The 24,500-nt window shown below is 33.5% G+C and overlaps 1 protein-coding gene across 1 annotated transcript in view; it reads right to left on the minus strand.

Annotated features, from left to right (window-relative positions):
* Nucleotides 1-24,500, minus strand: part of LOC126739177 (E3 ubiquitin-protein ligase TRIM9) — a 390,452-nt gene that overhangs the window by 108,449 nt on the left and 257,503 nt on the right. Inside the window, exons 3-4 of the mRNA XM_050444744.1 lie at nt 14,554-14,649; nt 6,128-6,361 (exon numbers count right to left, since the gene is read on the minus strand). Coding sequence (XP_050300701.1) covers nt 6,128-6,361; nt 14,554-14,571 — 252 coding nt within the window. The 5' untranslated portion in view covers nt 14,572-14,649. The remainder of the gene's footprint in view (nt 1-6,127; nt 6,362-14,553; nt 14,650-24,500) is intronic.

Raw genomic sequence — 24,500 nt, forward strand, 5'->3', positions numbered from 1 at the left:
TTGATGAGACCGTGACTTTGTGTTTTTACCTTTGTTTTGTCATGATGGAAAAGGCAAATGAAAACGAATATTTTTTAAAAAATATTTTGTTTTCTGTTGAATCTTCTTTTCTATTACATGGCAAACACAATCCTTCCATTGTTCGTTATTGGTCTCAGGAAAACGAGCACAGAAGTTTTCAGTTTCGTACCCAGTATCCTCAGAAATTGAATGTTTGACCAGGTATTTTGGACGACAATGTTATAGGGCCATTTTTTATTGATGGCACTTTTAACGCCCAAAAGTACCTTGAGTTGCTGCAAAACCAAGTTCTTCCTGCCATTCAAATCCTACCTGATGTAGACCTGGGATCGGTTTATTTTCAGCAAGATGGCTGTCCTGCTCATAACGCGGCTAGGGCAAAGGAGTTTTAAACAAATACTTTTCCTAACCGCCTTATTAGTGAAACTGGCGATATTAAATGGCCTCCTAGATCTCCAGCTTTGTCTCCAAATGACTTTTATCTGTGGGGTTACCTTAAGCCGACCATTTACAAGCATGAATTTAGTAGGCCAACAAATTTAGAGGAGTTGCGAAATAAAATTGTCAAAGGTGCCAATTCCATTTTGCCTGAAACTCTTTTGGAGGTGCGAAATAGCTCTTACAATAGGCTTAAGTTTTAAGTTTTTGTTTAGCGAAAGAAGGCGGTTTATTTGAGCCTTTTATTTAAAAAATGATATGTTGTTAAGTTTGTTTATTAGAGTTTTATTTCTGATTTTTTATTATATTTTTATCAGAGTTGATATTTTATTTTTTATTAGAATAACGCTTTAATTTTCATTATGCAAAACACAGCATATTAAACATTTTAAGATTACAATTCTATGTGGGTTTTACACTTTGTCATGTCTGTAAAACCCGCTTTAGAATAAATATTTTAAAAATGCCTGGATTTTTGCGTAATTTTTGGGACATTTTGTCGCCAAACGACGCAGCTCCCACGAAAGTCAAATGTTTACTAATCCCGTCCTCGGGCCGGCCGGGAGACGCCACTAAAAAGCACCCGATTCCCGCCGGTGATCGTGTATGTTCGGAGAAAAATTCGGTCGTTTGACGTGAATGACAAGAATAACGACACGTATGTTCCCTCTTTTTTTGCGTTTGTTGGTTGTTTACTTTCGTAAAAAAGCTCCAAGTAATTTGATCAATTATTGCGATTATACTGAACTTGTTTCTTTGTGAAATATTGACCATATTGTTGCTTATAGTGTTTTAAAATAATACCTGAAAAGCTGTATCAATTCCAATTCAGCGATTTTAGCTGTAAAGATGGACGGCCCTACTCAAAACCATCAGAATCAGGACCAAACTATTAACAAAAATATGTGCCACTTATGCAGTAAAATGTTTTCTTCCATTTCAGCTAAGAACAAACATATTAAAGTTATTCATAAGCAGCTCCCAGACAACCCAAAGTTACACATTTCTTGTCCCTTATGCAAAGAGACTAAGTATTCTTGTAAGACTTGATCATATATCAAAGACTTGAAGCCCATTTACAGGTAAGTCATGATATCAAAATAGAGTCCTCAACTTTCCATTTTTCCAGAGAAGAAAGATTTGAGGAATGGTTAAGAGAGCAGAAAATAAGCACAAACTATGCACTTGTTCGCACAAGGAAAATTGAAGACAAGATTGAAAAAGTATATTGTTGCAAAGCGATTTTAGAGGTAATTTGTAGCAATTTTAATTGTTCATTATGGTGTGTGAGCAAAGGAAGGGAAGCGGTTCTGTTTTAGGTGAACTCCTTGGGGAATGTTCTTCCAATAATATTGAAGCTAGCCATAGTCTAGAAATTGAAACGTTTGTTAATGAGAAGACGACTGAAAATCAACATGTAGCAGTACAACGATTGAACAAGCAATCAACAAGACAAATTGAAATGAAAAGTGTATCAAACTTTTTAAGATCTTTAAATGATGAAACTTATGATAAGTAAGTTATCTTTTTATAAAATTATATAAGATATATTAACATATTATACCTGTAAATGTCTAGGTGCATGAGACAACTGACATCAATGAAGGAACAGATAAGTAAGACAAATACAAGTAAACGAAAATTGGACAAACAAGTTTATTTTCCATCAAAGAAGAAGGAGCACTAAATAAAAATAATAAATTGTATATTTTTTTTATATAATAGTAGGTATATTTTTATAGGTTTAAGTATATATTATTATATATGTATATGTGTATTATAATTTTTTATGTAAGTTTTAGGCAAATATTTGAAAAAATATTACATATCTCATAAGTTTCTTGCAGTTTCTTCTTATGAGTATTAATCGAAACTGAGAATTGTAAATTAGTATTTTAGCATAAAATAATTAAGTTTCTTTTCAAATCAGTCATATACATGTCTTTGCAGCATTTATAAAATAAAACTTTTAATATATGATACATTTATATAACAGTATAACTAATTAAATCCATTGTGTTTTCACTTACCAAAATTACCTCTCTACCTAGGTATAAAAGTTATTTAAAAAAATAGGTACTTATTTCAAAAAGATTAATAACATTTATATATTTAAGATTAAAATTAAAGTACAATACTACAATATTTTATAAATTTTGTTTTCCATTTTTTTAAATATACAATACCCTATTGTTTAAGTTGGGCTTTTCCTTTTGATATGTCCACATATAGAGAACTTAAAAAAATAACAGTTATTTGTATAACAAAAGGGACCAAAGTGCATAATTTCCTTAAGTGGATGAAGTTTGATCCAGCAAAAGCATCCAGTGAGGAAATGACACTGCTCCTACAGTACTTCCTTTTCTACTTTCATTCTTATTAATAAGCACAATTTAATGTAAAAAATAATAAGCCAGATATAGTCAAATAAAAAAATTCAATTATGCAGGGAAATAAAATTAAAAATTTTCTTATAAGGTAGTAGAAAAATAAAATTTTCAAATAACACTTTCTCAAAAATAAACTATAGTAATTTTCAATAATATCCAAAATCAAATAAATCCATGTCGCCCAAAGAAATTTTTAAAAATATTTATTCAAAAAAAAATAATTCAATTTCCATTCCATTGGATCGTTCAACCAAACTGCCTTTTTTTGATACTTACATTAGGGTATTATGTATAAAATTAATAATTCAATTTTCTTGTTTGCATCCTTTATTTATATTTAATTTATTTAAAGAATCAATAATTATTATTATGCCAAAAACGCTATTTTTTATTTTAATTAAATTATTATTCCATTAATTATTATTTACATTAATTATTCTTATTGCCAGAAACTGTTGCTTCTAGCAGCAAACATTGCTCTTTTGTTGGTTGCCCGCCATTCACATAATATTTAAATATCGGAATGGGACAGTCGGAGGTAGCCGAATGGTGACGGGAATCGGGTGCTTTTTAGGGAAAACAGGCAAATAACACAATGGACATTCGACACACTCCCGAAGCTTCTCCCGAAGCGACTCCGCGAGCGCCCGAACAGGGTGACCTCGACACATAACACACCGCTCGGAAATATTCGATTATGTTGAGATGAGAGAAACAACAAATCGGAAATCGCTTACCAGAATACGTACCGAAAAAACCTTTCGAGACACTGAATTATCGGGGTTGCCAGCGCTATTATTTCACAGGTAATATACTATTTTTTTTAGGTGATCGAATAATACCATTCGATAAATCGTTAGAAAAAATAATTAAAAAACAAAACTAATTTCAATAGCTGTCTTATTATTCTTTTTAGTATATGTTTCCTATTTAATGGTTGGGTTGAGTTGTATTGGGCTGGGTTGGTTGGGGCTGAGCTGGGTTGATAGTGATTTTTTTTTATATAAAAAAGTGCTGGGTGCAAAAAGGACCTGTTGGGTTAATAATCATTTTTCATAAGAAAAACTGATTGCGCAAAAAAAACGAACAGGGGTAAAATTTTAATATTTTTTATTTTCTTTTTTGAAATGATTGAAAAATGATTGAGTCTCCGACAACAAATTTATAATAAATACGACATATATTAACTTTTGTAACTGTTTAATTTTTTAAATTCGTACAAAAAAACGGCGTTCGATAGGATAGTAAACTGTTACGCCAGGGGTAATTATTTAATATAGTCACTTTTTTTTAAACGATTTAAAAAAAATAAAATTGATAAAATTAAAATTTTTAGTCTCCGACAAAGAAATTATGATGAATACGACATTCACTATCCTATGTACCTGTCTTTTTTTTTAATCTTGAAAATGGGTAGTCGATAAGATAGTAAACTGTTACCGTAATTTGTATACATTCCAGCCCTGACAAAACTCAACAATATGAATGAAAAGTTGGCTCAATCTAAATAAGGCTATAATATATGATATTCTCTAAGAACCTGTTTCTTTTCCTACTTATAAATATTATTAACTAATAACTCATTGCACTTTTTTACGACACCAATTAAGAAATAATGTTAGTCACAAATTACTTGATAGCAATAAGTGTGTGTATAAGTAAATTAAAAACTGTATAGTCTATTACAGTCCTTTTGGTTATTCAGTATGTTATATTTAAGCTGACACACTATAGTTTATAATCCAAATATTCTCGGAGCCATATGACTTCATCAAAATCATCCAGTTTCTCCAGCATATTATCCTAAATTGCACTTTTTCAAGTTTATTAGTCAAAAGTATTAAATATAAACACTATCACCACACCTATCCAAGTCAAATGGAACTTTGTTTGCCACAATTTTACACAAAAAAACTTGCACTTTCCCAAGTGATGGTACGTTTTTTTGGCGTCAAATTCCTCTTCACTTCGCAATAAGTATAATGCAGGTATTTAATGTTCTAAGAAGAAGAATCACAGGATAGGAGGCCAAGTAGTAAATTACACAAAGTTAGTTATAGTGTTTCTTAATCAGTATCAGGAAGTATCATCCCAGGTCCTTTGTAGTTATATCTTAAAGCTTCAAATATACTGAAGAACTCACAACTTAATAACTTTTGGCAAACTATCGATAAATATAAACTAATTATTGTAAGCACGACTCGAATGTAAACTATATACATAATATACATACTATATAAATAATATACCTATACCTAACCCTATTTTGTGTTAGATGACAACACTACAGCTATTTCGAATAAAAATTGGCTGACGTGTAAAAGACCCAACCGATCATACTCGAACGTTTAAAATATTTCGCGGGTATTGTGTCGAATGTCCATTATGTCGAATGACGATTGTGTCGAATGCACCCGTCTCCTTTTTAGTGGCGTCTTCTCCGGCCGGGGCGATGCTCTGTCGCAGGCACTCGTACACGCGCGACGTTGTAAAATTTCTCCTCTATGCGGTTTCCCATAAGTAACGAACGAAAACACGATCTGTATATGTGCAGTATGGAAGTACCACATCAAGTATAAAGCGCAAAGAATATTTCTCTTCTGAATATTGACCCAAACTTATATGACCACTGGTATAGGTTGTTGCTAAGAACAAAACTGGAAAAACTAAGAAAAGTAAAGTTGACGTGAATGATTATTACAATATTACTGTGGCAATATGTGAGAAAGAGAGGTGCTTCTTTTAAGACTATAAGATGAATAGCATTATGATATGGAAAAGTTTAATAATATACAAGTTTAAACCCCCGGAGAGGGGTTGACAAATCAGCTCAAGTAGAAATATTATGTATTTCTACTTGAGCCAGAATGGATAACAGTAGATCATATTAAAGGAATTTAGATCAAGTAGATTACACCAGCATCAGCATAGTCATAGCTGATAGTGATCAAAAATATTGCAAATTACCTCAAGGTAAAAGTTAGGTAAACTAGTAACTAGGGTTAATTGGGTATATGCAATCTACACCCATATTATAATACCTGAGAGCTAAACTAAATTTCTAATCTAAATTTTACGCCTTTTTACTAATTAATCAAGGATAAGTTTGGTGAAAATTAAAAATAAAAATCAAGAAGGCAAATACTATGGATTCCTGAATATAAGCATGATTAGGTGAGGCACTGTGGCAATTTAGGTTGTCAGTATCTTTGTATAAAAGTTAATGCGTATAGGATGGAGAAAACACAAATAATTCTGATGGATTTGTCGACACTTACTTGTAAAAATGCTGAACTATCAGTCTCCTTCAAGGCTTCAATACAAAATTGAAGCAAAGCTGTGGTCTGTTGCAATCTGGAGGTGCACGTTGTTACTTGCTCCTTAAGGGCCCTAACCCTTACTTCCTTGTCTTGTCTTATGCATTCGATTAATTTATCTCGTCTGGCTTGTATAGCTTGGATAAGAGCCTCGCATTGGGCCGAGACTATTTGTTCAAATTCTTCGCAGTTTTCCTATAAAATAACAAAAATCTGTGTTATTTTTTGCTTCACTTCTTTCAAACCGGAAAGAAATAATAGGACCGTTCTCTTTGTTATCCGGGTCTCTTCATCCCATTCCCAGATTAAAGCGATAAACTCGTTTACTGTAACAACGCAACTATAAAAAAGTTATTGTCCGGGTTGCATTAAGTATATAAAATAAATAAGACAGAAGATTGTCAGGAAGAAATTGTAATGAAATGCTTTATTGTCTATTTTGGCACACAACTCCTCTTAGTCTGGTTTAAAACTTTTTAACATAAAAAATAATTATTTATTTATTTATTATTACTTTTAGGGTTTGATCAAATCTCGATTTGCATAATTTCTTTGTGGCATCTACATTGTACAACCAAATGTTCCAGATATAAGTAAACGGACCGAAGGTATAAAAGCTATTTGTTAAAACTTGTAAAAGCTGTATAAAATTCATCAAAAATATATTATGTGTGTGAAGTTGGTAGTTCGACCTTTGTTATTTTAAGGAAATAAGATCTGCTATTTATTGATTTATTATTAACACAAAAGGTCAAACCCTACAGTACTCGAGTATCACGAGTAAGGCCAGTGCTACAAAGGTGTCTATCGATATTTTTCTTAAAGTTTTTGGAGTTGTAATGTTCAGGAAAGAAGTGCTTTGGGAGTTGATATCTTAGACTTACACTACTGTATAAAATGGGGTCCCGATAAGCGTAGATATTCTAGGCATCTGTAGATGCACTCGATATTTATGAGTTAAGTAGATCTATCTTGCCTGTATAGCTCTAGATGGAATGATTGTCAGTAGTCCTGTATTTTCGAAAACCATGTTGCTGTTGGTGTAGGTATTTCAAAATTTTCTGGTTGACAAGTTTATCCATTACCTTGGTGATTGCCGATTGGCAAAATCAGTGGTGTTTTGCCAGGTATGTCTACGTAGGGTTTGATGCAAATATCTGTCCCAGCAAGTCTGCCTTTTCCGTTGCAATGATGAATCTTCTCTAGTTAATGGTAGACTTTTTGACCTACAGAGACCTTGATAAACTGCTTTTTCTATAGACTAGAACGATTTTGATTCATTTGGGCAATTAAGAAGTTTGTTCTTCATTCTCTTATTATTTATAATTTTCTTTGCAGATATCGATCGGTTACATACATGCGTTTCTCAACAAATTCGACGCGATTTGCAGGACTTGGGACAGGATCGTGGCGCCATTTGCGATTAGCAGCATTTTTCTTGACTGTCTTGGTGCAACTTTTATCGAACCACTGTTGGCTGTCTAAAAAGTGTTTTAAATTTCGAAATATAAGCCTTCATACCTACTAAAATCACGTCCGAAATCTTGCTGATACAAGCTGAAGGATAATTGATCCTAAAAGGCAAATCGTTCCAAGGAAACGAAGAAAGGAATTGGTTTAAATATCCCCAGTTGGCAGATTTATAATGCCAAACTCTACTTGACATATGTGGCGTGAGTTTTCATATCTAGTTCACACTTAATATTCCTAGTGGTGCATATTGTACGCGTCAGGATCCGTCGCGAAAAACAGATCAGGGATTCTGAGTGCTGTTAGAATACGTCAATCAGTTGACATTGTGGACTTTAAAGTATCCCGCAATAAAAATTTCTGCACTTGGATAATTTACTACTTTTTTTGTCGGCGAAGAAATTCATTATGAACACCAGGAGATCATGAACTCCCGGTACTGTTTGGCCCTTCGTGCTCGGTTACCCATAATTGAATGCTTCGCAGAAGCATAAAATATGAAGAGGGGTTTCCTCCTCTTCCTCACAACCTATATATAATAGTGTATCTACTTTCTCAAGTCTGTGTAGGTGTTTCCTGCAGGGAGCATGACTTATGAGCAGCCCTGCTACCTTCCGCAGTTGTTTCCTGGAGTGGCCCAGTCTGTTCACCCCTTCCTGAAGGGCGGGCTGCCCAAAAGCTTTAAAATGATTCCCAGTAGTTGTTATTCTCAAGTTCCAAGCAGTGTCTGATATCATTTTCCAGGTTTTATCGCTGACACAGCATGTTGCTTCTGAGCGTATGGCTCTGTTACTGGCCTCCTTAATTACAATTTGGATTGCTTTGCAATGCCTTTTTGCAGCTCCATTCTGTAATAGGATTATCTCTTGCCGGTTTTGATGTTTGGCTAGGTTCACGAAATCCACCTAGCAGTTTTGTACCGTCTTTGACCTAATCTCAAACTGTCGTCAAGATTGACCCCTTCTTTCATCAGTTAGACACAGGTCTGGATTTCTATAATGCTCGCTTGTAAGTCTGTTACTTTCACGCCTAGGTTCGGCGTAAGTTGTCTGCTCAGTTGCCTATCCTACTATTACCTCGATTTTCGATCGTGTGGCCGCAGTATAGCATACTGAATAGCCACCTTACTCAAGCTGGGTAACTTCTGTTCTTGTGGCTCCTTTCTTTTCTTAATTACAAAGAATTTGTGTAGCTCCATGATCTTGGTTTTGTCCGTTCTTAGTACCATACCTTGGGTGTCCTGTATCTTGTCAAATAGGACAATATGTTCAACTTTCGTTATGATCGTTGCGCCTTTCGACAGTACCATATTTGGTCCTGATATTGCCTCAGGCCGTACTACTAGATGTAGTGGACTTAGACCTATGAGGTTTTCTAGGGCAGCTTTCGTGGGTGTCGGTGACATCGCTTCTGCTATACCCAGACCCGCTATTCTTTGTGTTTCGTTGAGTGTCTAAATAACAGTCCTTCTTTCTGCCACATGTGACCATATTAGTGCTACTTATGTTATAATGGGTCTCACCAATCTCAACATTGTTATGTAAATCGAGTGTATCATTTTTGGTGATTAAGTCTCCATGATCTATCGAACATTCTTGTCCAGTATATAAGAGTTTTCGTGGCCTTATGACAAGTTGTCAAATGTCCCGATGTTTAAGAAGGCGCCTAGGCCGATTTCTTTATTGTTTCAAGATTGTTTGACCCACTGGGTTACCTCTGGTAACAGAGGGCAAGCCCGTACTATCGTCCCTAATATACCTTTCTATAAGCCTTTTCTCTGTTTTTATGAGAAACTATGTCACAGGCAGATTGGTAGGAAGGATTTGACTTTGGCGTATGAGTCGTATGCCACTTTTGATAGGAATACTACTTTCGTTTTCCTCCTTCTCCTTGGTATATACGCCGTGGCTAGACTGGCATAACGCGTGTAGCACTAGTTCTTTGCCCTGCTGTGGCTTGATAGCTTTAATACCTATTTATTCTGGGAGACTTAAGTAGTTTGAAGGTGTTTATCACCCATTTAAGTTTCTCGTAGGTTACAACTTTTTTGGCGAGTTCCCAGTTCTTCTTTTTGCTTCCGTTTGGAATAATAAGTCGGGTATTGGGCCTGTGTTGATTGGGAAATTTCCGATCCTGGGACACCTGTTCAGCATTAAGCCGAGCGTTTCGATGATCATCTCGACTGTCGTATTTTCTCCATTGGAATTTATGCACAACCAAGGGTCTTTTGCGGCCCCTTGGCTATTGCCTTCTGGAGTTTTGCATATTCTGGTATCTCAATTAGCCCTTCATAGGTTCCTCGATCCTTCTCTTTTTGCCATTTTTATAGCATCAATGTGTCTAGTTAAGCTTTGTCTATTGATTCGACTTCCCACTTCTCTTCGCTCTGTTAAAGAGTTTTGTTAATGTCTGCCTAACCTTACTCAGTTCTTGGTTCCACTAGGAGCTGTTCTCTGCCTGACATAATTTACTTAGGGGATATAACTTCTCAAATACATCTCTGATAGCCTCTGTAAGTAATTCTGTCAGCACTTTGAGATCCAGATTGATGATTGTTTTAAGCCTCCATCGGACAGTTAACCAGGTCGCGTCCTAGGTTCTTTTTATAGAGATTTCAATTCGTTTTCTTGGGATTCCTGTAAATACTTGAAGTTGTGTCCGCAGATTCTAGTTCGCACCTTATTTACCTGCGATCTGAAAAACTGGGTTCATTAGATACGTGCCACTTTATCACAAAGTCACAGGTGCATCCCTTGCCTAGGGTTTGACATATTACTTCTCTGCCGAGTAAGTACGGGCGAATGTTGACTCATCCCTCACATTAAGTATATTTAAGCCCCAGGCTGTACAGTAATCTAATAGTGACTCACCTCGTTGGTTTGTTCCAAAGCTCCCTCAAATAGCGTGGTGTGCATTGGCATTGCATCTTATTTGAAAGTTGTCCGATTTTTGCTGATCTAATAGCCTCCGAACTGCTTGCAGATCGAGTTTATCAGCAAGATCGGTAAAAAGCCTTCTGTAGTATGTATTGCTGGTTAGTTCGTAGCCAGAATTAATTTCTGAATCTTTTCTTTCATTGTTATTTTAAATCACATAATATTGAATGCTGGAGGGCACAGAGCTTTTTCCCGCTGGCAAGATGTGTCCGAAGAAGATATGACCTTCTCCAGGGTATCAGGGTAGATAATAGTGCACGGCGTTTATGTTTGTGTTTAGACTTCTTATATTACATAGATCCACTTTTAAATGTTCTGCGCTTGATGGACCCTCCAGATTAGCCTGCACCCGGAGATAAGAACGAGAGACTATTTTAATTTCGGAATATTTTGATTCAGGACCCTCTTAAGGCCAATTCACGTCTAGGCCTTTCTAAAGATTAATTTAAAGTTTCATGAAAATAAAGCAAGTTGCAAAAAAGACACGCCAATATTCTTAAACAGTTGATATTTATGAAAAAAAAAAAACTTTACAATAACTTACATGAAAATAAAAATAATTTAGGGATTAATACTGATAATGCCAATAAAATTTAAGCCCGTATAAAGCCGTATTTATTTCCGGTATTGGAGAAATCTTATGGCTCTTGTAGATTTAATCTCTGTAATATTTGAAGTCTCTATAGACGCTTTGAGTTGCATAGGTCTTACTATAATTTTGTACCGCCATAGATTTAATTGATTTAGCTTCGAATACCTCTAAGAGAAAATGTTGATTTTGCCTTTGGGCTACTTTCTCATTTGATAATTTAGAGATTTCATTTCTCTGGAGAAATAATTGCAAACAACGCTTTGAAGTATTTCAAATGCTCTTTCTCTGCTGAGAAGGATACTTAGAGTTTTTTACAATTAACCAATAGAAAAAGGGAGTCGGACTGACATTGTCTTGGGCGTTGTACGACGTTTGGTAACGACGTAACGGCCGGTAAGTATCTCCGACCGTTATCAAGTGTAAACTAAAGCAATCTCCTATTCTGTAGGCTTGTATATGATTGATGGGATATTTGAGGCGTAAATTCTGATGATGCGTGAAGAGAGCGTCTGCTAGAAGAGAACTCCATATGTTGGGAACATCCACACTTGGTTGGCTGAAGACAGGACTTGGTAGGCAGCTTCCAGAAGTTTCCTTTTTCGCCAGTGTAATTCCTTCCTTAAGATTTTTGTTTCAGACTAGTCAATGTTATGGCCGTTTGTCCAAGCATGTTCAGCAATGCCTGATCTAGCTACTTCTCCAGTGGTAGTACATTTGCGATATTCCTTGGTCCTAACTGCCAAAGGTCTTTTGGTTTCGCCAACATATGAGTCCTTACACTCACAAGGGATCTGGTAGAGGCAGTTTTTGGTGTCTGCTGTAGATTCTGGCTTTGTTTTGGAAACAGAACTTCTTATTGTATTGCCAGATCTAAAGGCGGTTTTTAGATTAAACTTCTTAGCAATTCGTCGGATTTTCTCGGATGTACCTTTTATATAGGGGATTGCGAGAAGCCCAGTTGATTCATCCTTTTGCTTGGTTCTGGATTCCTTCGCCATCGACCTCTGAATAATTTTCTGGATAAGTTTTTTGGGATAGCCATTCTGCTGCAGATATTTAGTAAGATGATTCCAATGTTACCTGTTAAGACATGATTCCAACTTTACTCGAACCAGAGTGATTGGAATCAAAGTGTAGGTATGGTCCAGTATGTGTTTTCGATACACAGACGTTCTTATGCCATTTGTATTCCTGACAAGAACATCTAAGAAAAGCAGCGTCGAATTTTTCTCCATCTCCATGGTGAATTTGATACTTGGCAGCATGTTGTTCAGGTGGTGTAAGAAGCCCTGAAGTTTTTCTTCCCCTTTATCCCAGATGATAAATGTATCATCAACGTATCGCAGCCATATCTTTGGGTTTTGTCATGAGGTGCTGATTGCCTGTTCCTCAAACTATTCCTTATATATGTTCGCTACCACCGGAGACAGCGATGATACCATAGGCAGACCGTCAGCCTGAGCGTAAAACCTATCTTTCACTTGAAAATAGGAATTACGTAGGCAGACCTCCAAAAGTTCCATCACTCCTCCGAGCGGAAGCTTGGTTCGAGACGGAAGTGACGTCCCATTGCTTAGTTTATCCTGGATAATCTTCAGGGAATCTCCAATCGGGACATTGGTTTAAAGACTTTCCACGTCAAAGCTAACCATTCTATCCTCTGGTCCGAGGTTGATAGGTCGAAGTAGATCCACAAAATGATTGGAGTTCTTAACGTATGAATCAGTATTCTCTTGGAGTGGTTTGATTATTTCTAAAAGGAACCTAGAAAGTTCTGATGTTGCTAAATCCCTTGGGCTAGTAATGGGTCGCAGTGGCATCAATTCCTTGTGAACCTTCAGTAGTCCATAAAGATATGAAGGCTTACTGTGATATGGGGTAAGTCTTGTACGTACGGCGTCTGTTAAGAAAAAGGAATAGTTCTTTAATGTTTTGTACACTCTACCTTCAATGGTCGCCATTGGATCTTTTGCTAGCAACCTGTATTTTCCTTTCTGTAGAACCTCTTCGATTTTGGTCTCATAGGTATTCAAGTCCATTGTAACTGTCGCAGTACCCTTATCCGCTGGTAGAATTTTAATGGTTTTGTCCTTCCTCAGATCTCAGCGCTCTCTCTTCCTCTCTGCCAATACTTTTATTAATTTTCTGCCTGTTAAGTTGATCCAGAGTGCTTCTAACATCATATGTTAGTTCGTCAGCGACCGCACGGGGTAGCTGAACAGATTAGATTGAAGAAATTAAGAGGGATTTAAGTTTGGAAGATACTGCAAAGTTTAGTCCTCAGTCAATACTTTTTCTTCCGGGGCAGTAAGAGTCTGTTCGATATATTTATGATGATTTTTCCTGATTTGTGGTCTTCTGTCTCTTGTGGGGATGGAGATATTGTTTTAAGCTTCTTCAATTTTGTCTGGTGGTTGATCCTCAAGTTGTTTTTGAGCTTCTGACATATATGGTCAATTTTACCAAAAATTGGCCCGTAATCTTCATCCAAAGTAGTTCCCTATTAGCACGCTCAATAATTCGTTCTGACCTTCTGCCTAGTACAGTCATCTTCAATCTTAGACCCTTACAGAAACAGGTAGTCGGACTGACATTGTCTTTGTTTTCGTATAACACGACGTTTCGGTCGGTAAGTATCTCCGACCGTTATCAAGTATAAACTAAAGCAATTTCCTATTCTGCAGGCTTCTATATGATTGATGGGATCATTGAGGGGTGATGATCCAATTAACCAATAAGCTTTCACCTGAACTATATGTCTGATCATGTCAGTATATGTTGTGTTCTTTTTGAAATACAATATACGTACAAGCATACAAGTCAATTATACACAATATCTTTTTTGTAATACAAGTTAAAAATAAATAAGAAAATATCTTAAAAAAGTGCTTCTACTAAACTTTTTTTTAAGAGCTTTTTAAAATATGTGCATCAGGGTTTTAAATTTCAAATCATCCATCCAAAACAACACAGGCTTGAGTACTTGTACATACCTTGAGGCTTTTAGCGTTTTTTCGCTGCCCATGCGACAAAATAAACATAAAGCTCAGATCCTATATTGACACTCGGACGTAAATTTATGCTCTTTCGGAAGTGTCCCTTTTTCAGGGTAGAAAGTTGCATTTGAAATGAGGGTTGTAGAATTTTTTTCGTTTGTCCTATCCTTTATCCTTTTCGTCAAAGCACGAAGTGTAATAAAGGGCTTTTTATTGAATGGTTTTAAAAGTTTATCAATTTAAGAGTCACAAAGGACTAGAGTTTGTAAATAATAATGATAAAAGTAGGTTTTGGAAATAATAAAAATCTAAGTTGACAACGGCTTATTTCTTTCTTTTTTCTCTTTCATCCCTTGACAATATAAAAAAGATAAGACAAATAAATCGACTTACATTAACTTTTTCGCTCATCCCTTTCAGTCTTTGAATGAATTCTGTTGTTGACTTGGCCCTTTCCGACAGTTGCTGCAGGTTATGGGATAATTCCGTCTGAAAAATAAGAGATTTATTTAATTAAATTAAAAGGATCATTTCGGGTATATTCAAACTGTCACAGTTATATCTATATTGTTGGCGCTATAATTAGTCCTATATGAAAATAATAAGACTATTACGTTATAATAAAATACAATTATTATAAATATGTCAAGACCTGCATATATTTCAGCCTCTAAAAAAAAGAATTTTTTTAAGGAGGCAATTTTATAAATTTAGATATAATAATAAAATTTTAAATATAAAAAACTGCTATGGAACAATACATCAATTTTTTCAGTTTTTAAATTTCACCTTAAAAAATCATTATTTTAATTTTGGGCATAATTTTTATAAACAGATATTTGGATTGGATTGGGAATGAGTACCTGTCTCTCTTCGATTTGTACCGATATTATACCGATATCGTGAAGTTCTTAAGGAAACATGCGATTATCTTGAGCATGTCTGGATCGAATTAAAAGTAAATAATCAAAAAGTTTTAATTGGTAATATATATCGTCCTCCCAAGAGCGACATACATCTATTCTATTCCCGTCTTGAAAATATTATGACCGACTTTTATGTTAACTATGAGTCTATTTTACTTTTGGGTGACTTTAATATAAATTTTTTAGATTTGAATTTTAAGGTATCATTAAGCGAAATTACTGAATTATATGGTTTGCAACAGCATATAACTGACCCTACCAGAATATCCAACACCACTATGTCTTTAATTGATTTACTTTTCTCAAATTTAGAGTCGGTGGAGAATTGTGGAATAAGGGATATTGAAATATCGGATCATATGCTAATTTACTGCAACATAAACTTTGATATACCTAAGCCTCAAATTTATAATTTCACTTATAGAAATTTACAAAATATCAACACTTGTTTATTTCAATCTGATATTGAATCGATTCCCTGGCATAATATGTACAATATGGCCGATTTAAATAATAAAGTTTTTTTTTTTACTCAATCTTTATTAGAATTAATTAACTTACATGCTCCTATAAAAAACGTAAAAAGTAAAACTAGACCATATTGCCCCTAGATTACTCCTAATATTAGATTTATACAAAGACTTCGCAACTCGGCTTTACGTAAATTTAGACACCAAAAGTCGCGAGGATTGGAAAAAATTATAAGCAGTACAGAAATCTTGCAACTAGTTCAATTAGGGCGGAAAAAAAGGCATACCTGGCTCACAGATTTAGAGTATGTAATAACAAAGAAACATGGCAAGAACTTAATAAACTAAATATTTCTAATAAATCAAATATACAACTTCCTCCTCTTATGCAAGATGTAGATAAACTTAATATTTTTTTTTCTAATATTAACAAAAACAATAATAGCCCTGACGAAGAATTTGTTGGGTATTTTAAAAAACATAGGTTAAATTATTTGGCTGAATTTAAATTTAATTTGGTGACACAAGATATAATAAATTACTTAAAATCTATTAAATCTAAAGAATTTGGCGTTGATCAATTAAACATTACCCTGATTTTGCTTTGTTGTCCTGCCATAATTAAACCACTCACTCATATTATAAACGTATGTTTAGAACAAAACTGCTTTCCCGATCAATGGAAAGAAGCCAATGTTATTCCTTTGCCCAAAATAAAAAATCCTGTTGAATTTAATGATGTTCGCTCAATATCTGTACTTCCTATACTATCAAAAAGATTCAATATTTAAATGTAAATAATTTAATTCCTAAATATCAGTCTGGGTTTCGTAAGGGGTATAGTTGTGCAACCGCTTTATCTAAAGTGACTGATGATATTTTTAAGGAACTTGATAAAAATAAAGCTACGGTGTTGATTCTCTTAGATTTTTCTAAAGCCTTTGACATGGTAAATCACAGAATATTACTGGCTATATTAGAATCTATGAGTTTTGATGAGTCTGCGTTGGCATTGGTATCTTCTTTCTTGTTTAATCGAAAACAAAGAGTAGTGCTTAATAACAATAAATCAAATGTACTGGATGTTACCTCTGGGGTGCCCTAAGGTAGCATTCTTGGTCCTTTGTTTTATACTCTTTATACTTCACAAATTACTAAAAAAATTTTACACTGTAAGCACCATTGCTATGCAGATGACACCCAGCTATTTTATTCATTTCATCACACTAATGTTGTCCAAGCTAATCACTATATAAATGAGGATTTAAATACCTTAAATATAGAAACTCAAAAATTACTTCTAAAGATTAACCCCACTAAATCAGCAGCTATTCTTTTTTGTAGTGACAATCATCGAACTAATATTTTAAATAATTTAAATGTACACCTTAATAACAATATAATAAGTTTTAAAAACTCTGCAAAAAATCTTGGACTAGTAATGGACTATAAACTTAGATTCAAAGAACATGTTACCCTTAAACTAAAAAATGGATATTCTGCCTTAAAAACAATATATCGTCAAAGACATTTTTTAAGCTCAAGTATCAAAAAACTGCTCTGTGATGCTTTAGTACTATCACCGTTAAATTTTTGCGACACAATTTATGGACCATGTCTCGATAACTCCGACTCAGGTAGAATTCAAAAACTTCAAAACTCTTGCTTAAGACTTATATTTGGTATAAGAAGACGGCAACATATTTCTTATAAATTAAAAGAAGCAAGTTGGCTAAATATGCACAATAGACCATTATTACATATTTTATGTTTTTCTTACAAAATTCTTAAATCAAAAACTCCGCCTTATTTACTTGAAAAGCTTACCTATCGTACTGATGTGCATAATCTTAATATAAGACGTAAAAATCTTTTATTAATTCCTTGCCATAGCAAAGAACTCTTTAAGCGATCCTTTTCTTATGTCGTACCAAATTTGATTAATAAGTTCAAAGTAATTAATTTTAGTGTCACTGAAAAAACGTTTAAATTAAAAACCAAGCTTCTTCTTTTAAATCAAACTTAATTTTTCTTGAATGCCTTTCTTTATTAAAATACTATGCACATGCTAACTAATGCAACGTAAAATATTCTATTAACATTTATTATTCAAAAATTAACTGTTTAAAAAAAAAAGAAAAAAATTTTTTTTTTCATTTCGTTTCATCCATTTTTCCCTCTACTGCTTTTTCCCCTCATAAGTATATGCCTACCTATTTGTTTTTTTTTAGTTTGTCTATAAGAATTGTTTTTTTTTCTCTCACTTCTTTTATTATAAGCCTTAACAGAATCCAGGAAGTTGTTTCCTTCTTTTCTGGAAGTCTGAATGCATGGCTTATTAGTTGCCTTACTTGTGTTAACTAAATTCTTTATATAACCTATTGTTTTTAATATGCTCTCTTTGTTTAATATTCTAATATTCAATTCCATGTATATAATCATATTACCTTTTGTAGTTATGCTTTTTTTGTATTGGTGGCTAATAAACGTCTTATTATTAATATTATTATTATTATTATTATTATTATTATTATTATTAATAATATCACTGTCATGTCACTGAAAATAAATCTCTACATTATATTGCCGAATTGCCTCCATAAAACCATTTAATTAGTTGAACTGTTTCGGAAGGGGTATAAACAGCCATAGTGAAAAAAAACACGAAAATAGCGCTCAAAAATTATTAATGCAACGTGCAGTAGCACAGCAAAGTGAGGTCTGCTGACTCCCGGTTCAAAAAATAAAAACGAAAAATCTCGTCGATCTCACAAGCATTTTAGGTCTTATTTTAACGGGCTTAATATTCCTATTTTTTATTTAATTCAAATTAAGAAATACTGTGCTTAGTATGTACTCATATTAGTTTTAGTATGCTTTAACGGGCTCAACACCTCATGGGCGCTTTTTAGTTCGTTTGTATTATCGGATTCGTATAATCGCTGTTCAGTCCGCATTACCCTCAATATTTATAAATAGGGTCAATGTGCCAGTTCGTCGACTAGTGCTAGTTCGCGTCCACTTTTGGCTTTAATCTAAAATAAATAGTAAATAATTCACTATTTCTTATCCAAAACAGCAAAGTTGCTGCATATAACCCTTTCGAGAACATAAACCGGAAAATTTTTGGTGGGGATGTAAACGGTCTAGCGTTTAAAAATCATTTAAACGGTCACTGTTGAGAGTTCATCGAGTTAAGTCACGTGTATGTAAAATTTGCTAGTGTTGCAGACGCAGAAAATAGTAAGTAATTTTTTTTCTAATTGTGAAACTTGTTAGAAAATAATTGATTATTATAATAGATTTATTTTTTCATGCAATTATATCGTAAAAAAACGTTTAAAGTATGTTTTTATACAAAATTTTTGGTGGTCGCGAACTAATATATAAAAAATATTAAATTTTAGTTTGCGACCGGGGCGGTCGCAAAACTGACATTTTAGTTGCCTTTTTGGGCTTAGATAATACATTTATAAAAGGTGGTAACGACTTTTTGTTTTCAGTTATTAGTAAAATATAAAATTTTGTTCTTATTTTTTTAGTTTGCGACCACCATTTTTTTATTTAAATATTGTAAAAAAGTTAAATATATATTTGTTATATTTTGTGGTCGAAAATCTGGATTAAATAGATCTAATTCGCGACCACCATGTTTTTCTTATGGGAAATTTTGGTCGTGAATTCAGATAATTTTTTAAGTAAATAAGTTATGATGTTTATTTTCACGACCACAGAGATTTAGGTAACAACTTGACCTCACTAACATTTAGGTTTTTTTTCAGTGGTACCCAGAAAAAGCATAAAGCAATCAGTACCAAAGAATGGTTTCAAAAATGAAAAACATCCATAGCAGCGAAGATTTGCTAAAAGTACTTTCTGCTATAAGAAATAAAACGATGAAAATAAGGGAGTCCAGCCGATTATATAAAGTTCCGAAAACTACACTTCTTGATAGACTTGCCGGAAGAAGGTCGGAACCTCTTAAAAAACCTGGACCACCTCCATTATTAACCGAAGAAGGAGAAAAAAGATTAAAAACTGGGTGATTAACATTGCAAAATGTGGATTTCCAATCTCAAAATAATTATTGATGCATACTGTAGCAAGAATTGCTGCTGATTCAAACAAAGCAATATTTAATTAAAGCAAGTTTCCTGGAGAAACATGGTACAAAAGATTTTTAAGAAGAAATCCGGAGATATCACTTAGACAAGCTGAAAATATTACTAAAGCACGAGCTGTTTTAACCGAAGAGAGGATTCGAAAATGGTTCAGAGACTTATATAAATATCTTTGGGAAATGAATTACTTAGATATTCTTAAAGACTCAACCAGAATATTTAACGGAGACGAGTCCGGTTTTTCACTCTGCCCCAAGAGTGGAAACATTTTAGGGCCAAAAGGATACAAGAATTTATATATCGTAAATAAAGGCAACGAAAAAGAAAATATTACTGTGCTGATAACATTTAATGCTTGTGGTAAAATTGTTCCTCCTGTAGTCTTATTTCCATATATACGACCGCCTAAAGCAGTGGTGGAAAGCATGCCCCAGGTTGGATTTTGGGAAAAAGCGATAGAGGATGGATGACGTCCGATGTGTTCTTTGAATATATAGTAAATGATTTCAATAAGTGGCTAATTGAAACCAATATTCAAAGACCCATCCTTCTTTTTGTGGATGGTCACCTATCGCATATGTCTTTACCATTGAGTGATTTGTGTGATGAGAATAAAATAATATTATATGCCCTTCCGCCCAATACGACCCATATTTCACAGGCAGCAGATGTCAGTTTATTTAAACCATTGAAAACTGATTGAAAAAAACCATTCAAGACTGGCAAAGTAGGTCCGAAAATATAAATTCCGTTATTACAAAAACCAATTTTTGCAGTGGTTTTAATGAAGTCATTTCAAAACCAGAAGTTTATGTAGACATTATTAAAAATAGGTTTCGGAAGTGTGGTCTTTTCCCCTTTGACCCCGATGCAGTAGACTACACAAAGTGCGTAAAAAATATTTTAGAAAATGTCACCAAGGTCTTCTGACCACATTAACCAGCGAGAAAGTATTGCAAAAAATAAGGCTGGAACTTGAATCTTATGGAGTAAATGTGGAAGTAATTTTAAATGAAGTAGCAGCGCTTGAAAATAATATCGTTTCAGTAGAAAAACGGAAGAGACTAACTAATGAATATCAAGATAATGCTGAACCAACTACTTTAGCCATCATTTCTCATTGAACAGAAGCTGACTTTTTACCTGAAATTCTCGACAATAAAGAGCTATTGCCTAGATACTCTTGACCCATTGGTTCCTTCAATTAATGATTTATCATGAAGGGATCTAGCTACTTTAGCTATCACTTCTAATAATAATTGGCCATTAGACTTTTTGCCGATTGAAATTCAAACCATCGATAATGAAGAACCCAGAGAGAATTTTGAATCTTTGGATTCTTCAATAATTGATATATCATTGGAGATAATTGGAAACCTTCTGACCAGCCATCAACGTCCAAACACCTTATAACTCTATCTGAACAAAACAGCACTCTAAATACGTCATTATTCAGTATTCCTGATGTTGTTTTAAGTTGTTTTACCATACATTCATTAATGAAATCCAAACCGATTTTGGCGAGTTACCCAGTACTGCAGAAGTGAAAACTAAATCCATTAAAGTTTTGATGCCACTGACTAGCGAGAGTACATCTAATCAAAAATGAAGAAAAAGTACAATTTCTGATAATGTGTATTGTATTTTTGATAAACATCTTAAATATCAGAACCCATAAAAAGAAGCAAAAATACGAATAGAAATAAGGTTAAAACCTCTAGTGCCATATCTTCAAGTAAATGGAGAGAATATTATAAAATAATACTTAAAAAACTAATAAAAAACAATAGAAAGTAACCAGACGAGAAGAAAAAACAAGAAAAACCAAGGAGAACATACCAGAACGCACTTCCAAAATTCCCTGTTCATTATGTGCAAATGAACTTAACAGTAATACGGAAGACGAAGATATGAAAAACATTGGCTGTGATTTTTGCGACAAGTGGTACCATAAAAAATGCACTGAATTTTGTGATAACCCTTATGTAATAGCTGCGGCCAAAGATTATAAATGTGATCAGTGCTAAAGTGGTTTTGTTATGAACCTTAATATATATTTTTATTTTAAAATAAGCACCTATAATAGCACCTATTTATAGGTATAATGATTTTTGTTCCTTTTTGTTTTTAAATAAGAATTTTACATTTTGTTTCATTACTTACGTAGGTACGGTACCAGTAGTTATAAGTTATAGAGAGTTAATTTTATTTATTTTTATTGTTTGTTTTTTATTTTGTATTAGTATAACTGTTAGTTGTCGGTAGATCTTATTTTTGTTAAAATATAGGTACCTTTTTTTATTCAAAAATTAAATTTTATTTTGTCTTGGGTTTTTTTCCCTCTTTCCGTGTAGGAATATTCACTAAAAAAGGTGGTCGCATACTAGCGAAATGGCACTTTTTCTATATTTTTAGGAATATTTCATATCACATTAAAAACAGAAAATGAAACGGGTAATAATATCTATTCTCAAATTTTCAAGCTTTAGGAAAATATAAGTCTTATTAAAATATTCAAATTTGATAAAATTTGATAAGTTTCTATAAGGTTTTGAAATTGAAATTTCAGTTAACTGGTTGCGAACTAGCACATTGACCCTGTATTAATAAAAGTTTTTGAACTTAAAAAACACAATAAATTATTTGCCTATTACATCTTACCCCAACATGAATGCATTTTGTCTTTGCAAAAGATTGCAATTACATTTAATATTTCATTTTTATTCTTAATTATTATTAAATATTTTTTATTTTTATTGATATTTCTTAACATAGCATATTAGTTGCAGCCTAAATGAAGTTCTTTTTCGTTTTTAAAACCTATCTTCGCTCTATCCTAGCAAAATATTTCCTCTCGACCTAAAGCTCGTAATAGTCGACTAAACATAATTTAAGGGCCATTTTAGGACCCTAAATCGACAATCGCCACAAGAAATAAGACGTCACGTTTAAAATTTTATGGTCGAGCCACTGTTTAAAGAAGCCCCATAAAACTTGTTGTGTGCCACTATTTTTCTTCCTTTATTACCCTGTGTTGAATTTTCGATCCAGATAAAAGGCAGTCTTTAATTTTTTTTCCGTCACATAAATTAGAACAAAATATATGGTGACATCCAGAGAGGTATATATTCTTCTTTAAAAAATTCAACTTACCTTACAACAGTTAACAAAGAAAAAGGGCAATCAAGAGAGAGAGAGCGCATAACTAAATTAAATTTGCAAGCTACGTAGCTGTTTTGTGGAACAAGAAAAATAATTGGCGAGATCGGGAGTGTGGAGTATGAATTTATTGTGGATCTTTTTTAATTTTCTACAAAACGAACCGAGGAAGTAAAAATTAAGTTTCAGTTAATATATACAGAGGAGAAAATAGACAAGGTTGGTTATTGCACCATTGTTTTTTATAAGAACATTTATTATCTGTTAGGTATTTTAACATCAGAAAAATAAAATATTTGAAGGTTTTAATTGTTACTTCAATTAAAGTATTATAAAAGACCTAACCGTAAAGAGCAAGAATAAAGAACAAAATCTTTTAAGTTTTAAATGACATTCTATATTGGTTAAAAAGATCAGTGTTTTTTTTATAATGACTAATCTAAATAAACTTCAGTTAAGAAAATGTTAATCTGTTAATATCTAAAATTATTTATGCTTATTTGCACACAATTATTGTATGTACATACAGGTGATTTTAACATTGATTTTCTAAAATTTTTAGATAATACTAAACGCTTAGAGTCAATAATGGACGCATTTGGCCTTATCCAAGTAATAAATGAACCAACTCATATAAACATTGCTTCAGTATCCTTAATTAATTTAATATTTACAAACATTGAATGCATACAAGAGGCCGGAGTACACAGTGTACATCTTTCTGATCATTTTCCCGTGTTTCTAAAATTTAAATTTCAAATTGAAGAGCAGCATCTAGTGGTATTTACTTTTCGTTCTTTATATAAAATAAATCTTAATAATCTTCAATACGATCTCGAATCATTGCCATGGGCACATATTTATGAGTTGCGTGATATCAACGAAAAAGTGGAATTTTTCACTGCAACCATGCCAGCTCTTTTTGACAGACATGCACCTATTAAAACCTTTAAACGCAATCGTAACTACAAATACGCTGAATGGATAACTGAAAATATATGGCTTCTTCAGAAATCACGAAATAGCGCGTTAGGTAACTTTAAAACTACAAGACAGGCAGCGGCCTATGATTATTATAAGCAATTGCGCAATTTCACGACGGCAGCGATTCGTAATGAGAAAAAAGCCTTTTTACGAACAAAATTTAATTCCAATTTATCAAGTAGGGAAACCTGGGCAGAACTGAAAAAACTTAATGTTGTTAAGAATAGATAAAAGAACATTCCTTCAGAATTATGTGATGTAAACTTAATTAATAATTTTTTTACCTCGAACTGTACTAATCCGTATCAAGCAAATCAGAATCTGCTGCAGTTTTATGATAATAATCTAGTTAAAAATGATCATGCTTTTCAATTGCAAGAAATAACCGAAATCGAGTTAATAAGAATTATTCTTTCCATAAAAAGTAAAGCTTATGGTTGTGATGGGCTTAATATTATATTAATTCAGATTTGTTGTCCATTTATTGTCCCCTTTGTGCTTCATATAATAAACGAATGTTTGAAAAATTCAGTATTTCCAAATATGTGGAAACACGCCTTAGTCACGCCTTTCGCCAAAATAGCTCAACCAAAGGAACTTAAAGATCTACGATCAATAAGCATTCTTCGCGTTCTTTCCAAAATTCTCGAAAAAGTTGCAGATAATCACGCTCGAGTATT

This window comes from Anthonomus grandis, chromosome 8, assembly GCF_022605725.1.
Source record: "Anthonomus grandis grandis chromosome 8, icAntGran1.3, whole genome shotgun sequence".
In the NCBI taxonomy this organism is placed as follows: Eukaryota; Metazoa; Arthropoda; class Insecta; order Coleoptera; family Curculionidae; genus Anthonomus; species Anthonomus grandis.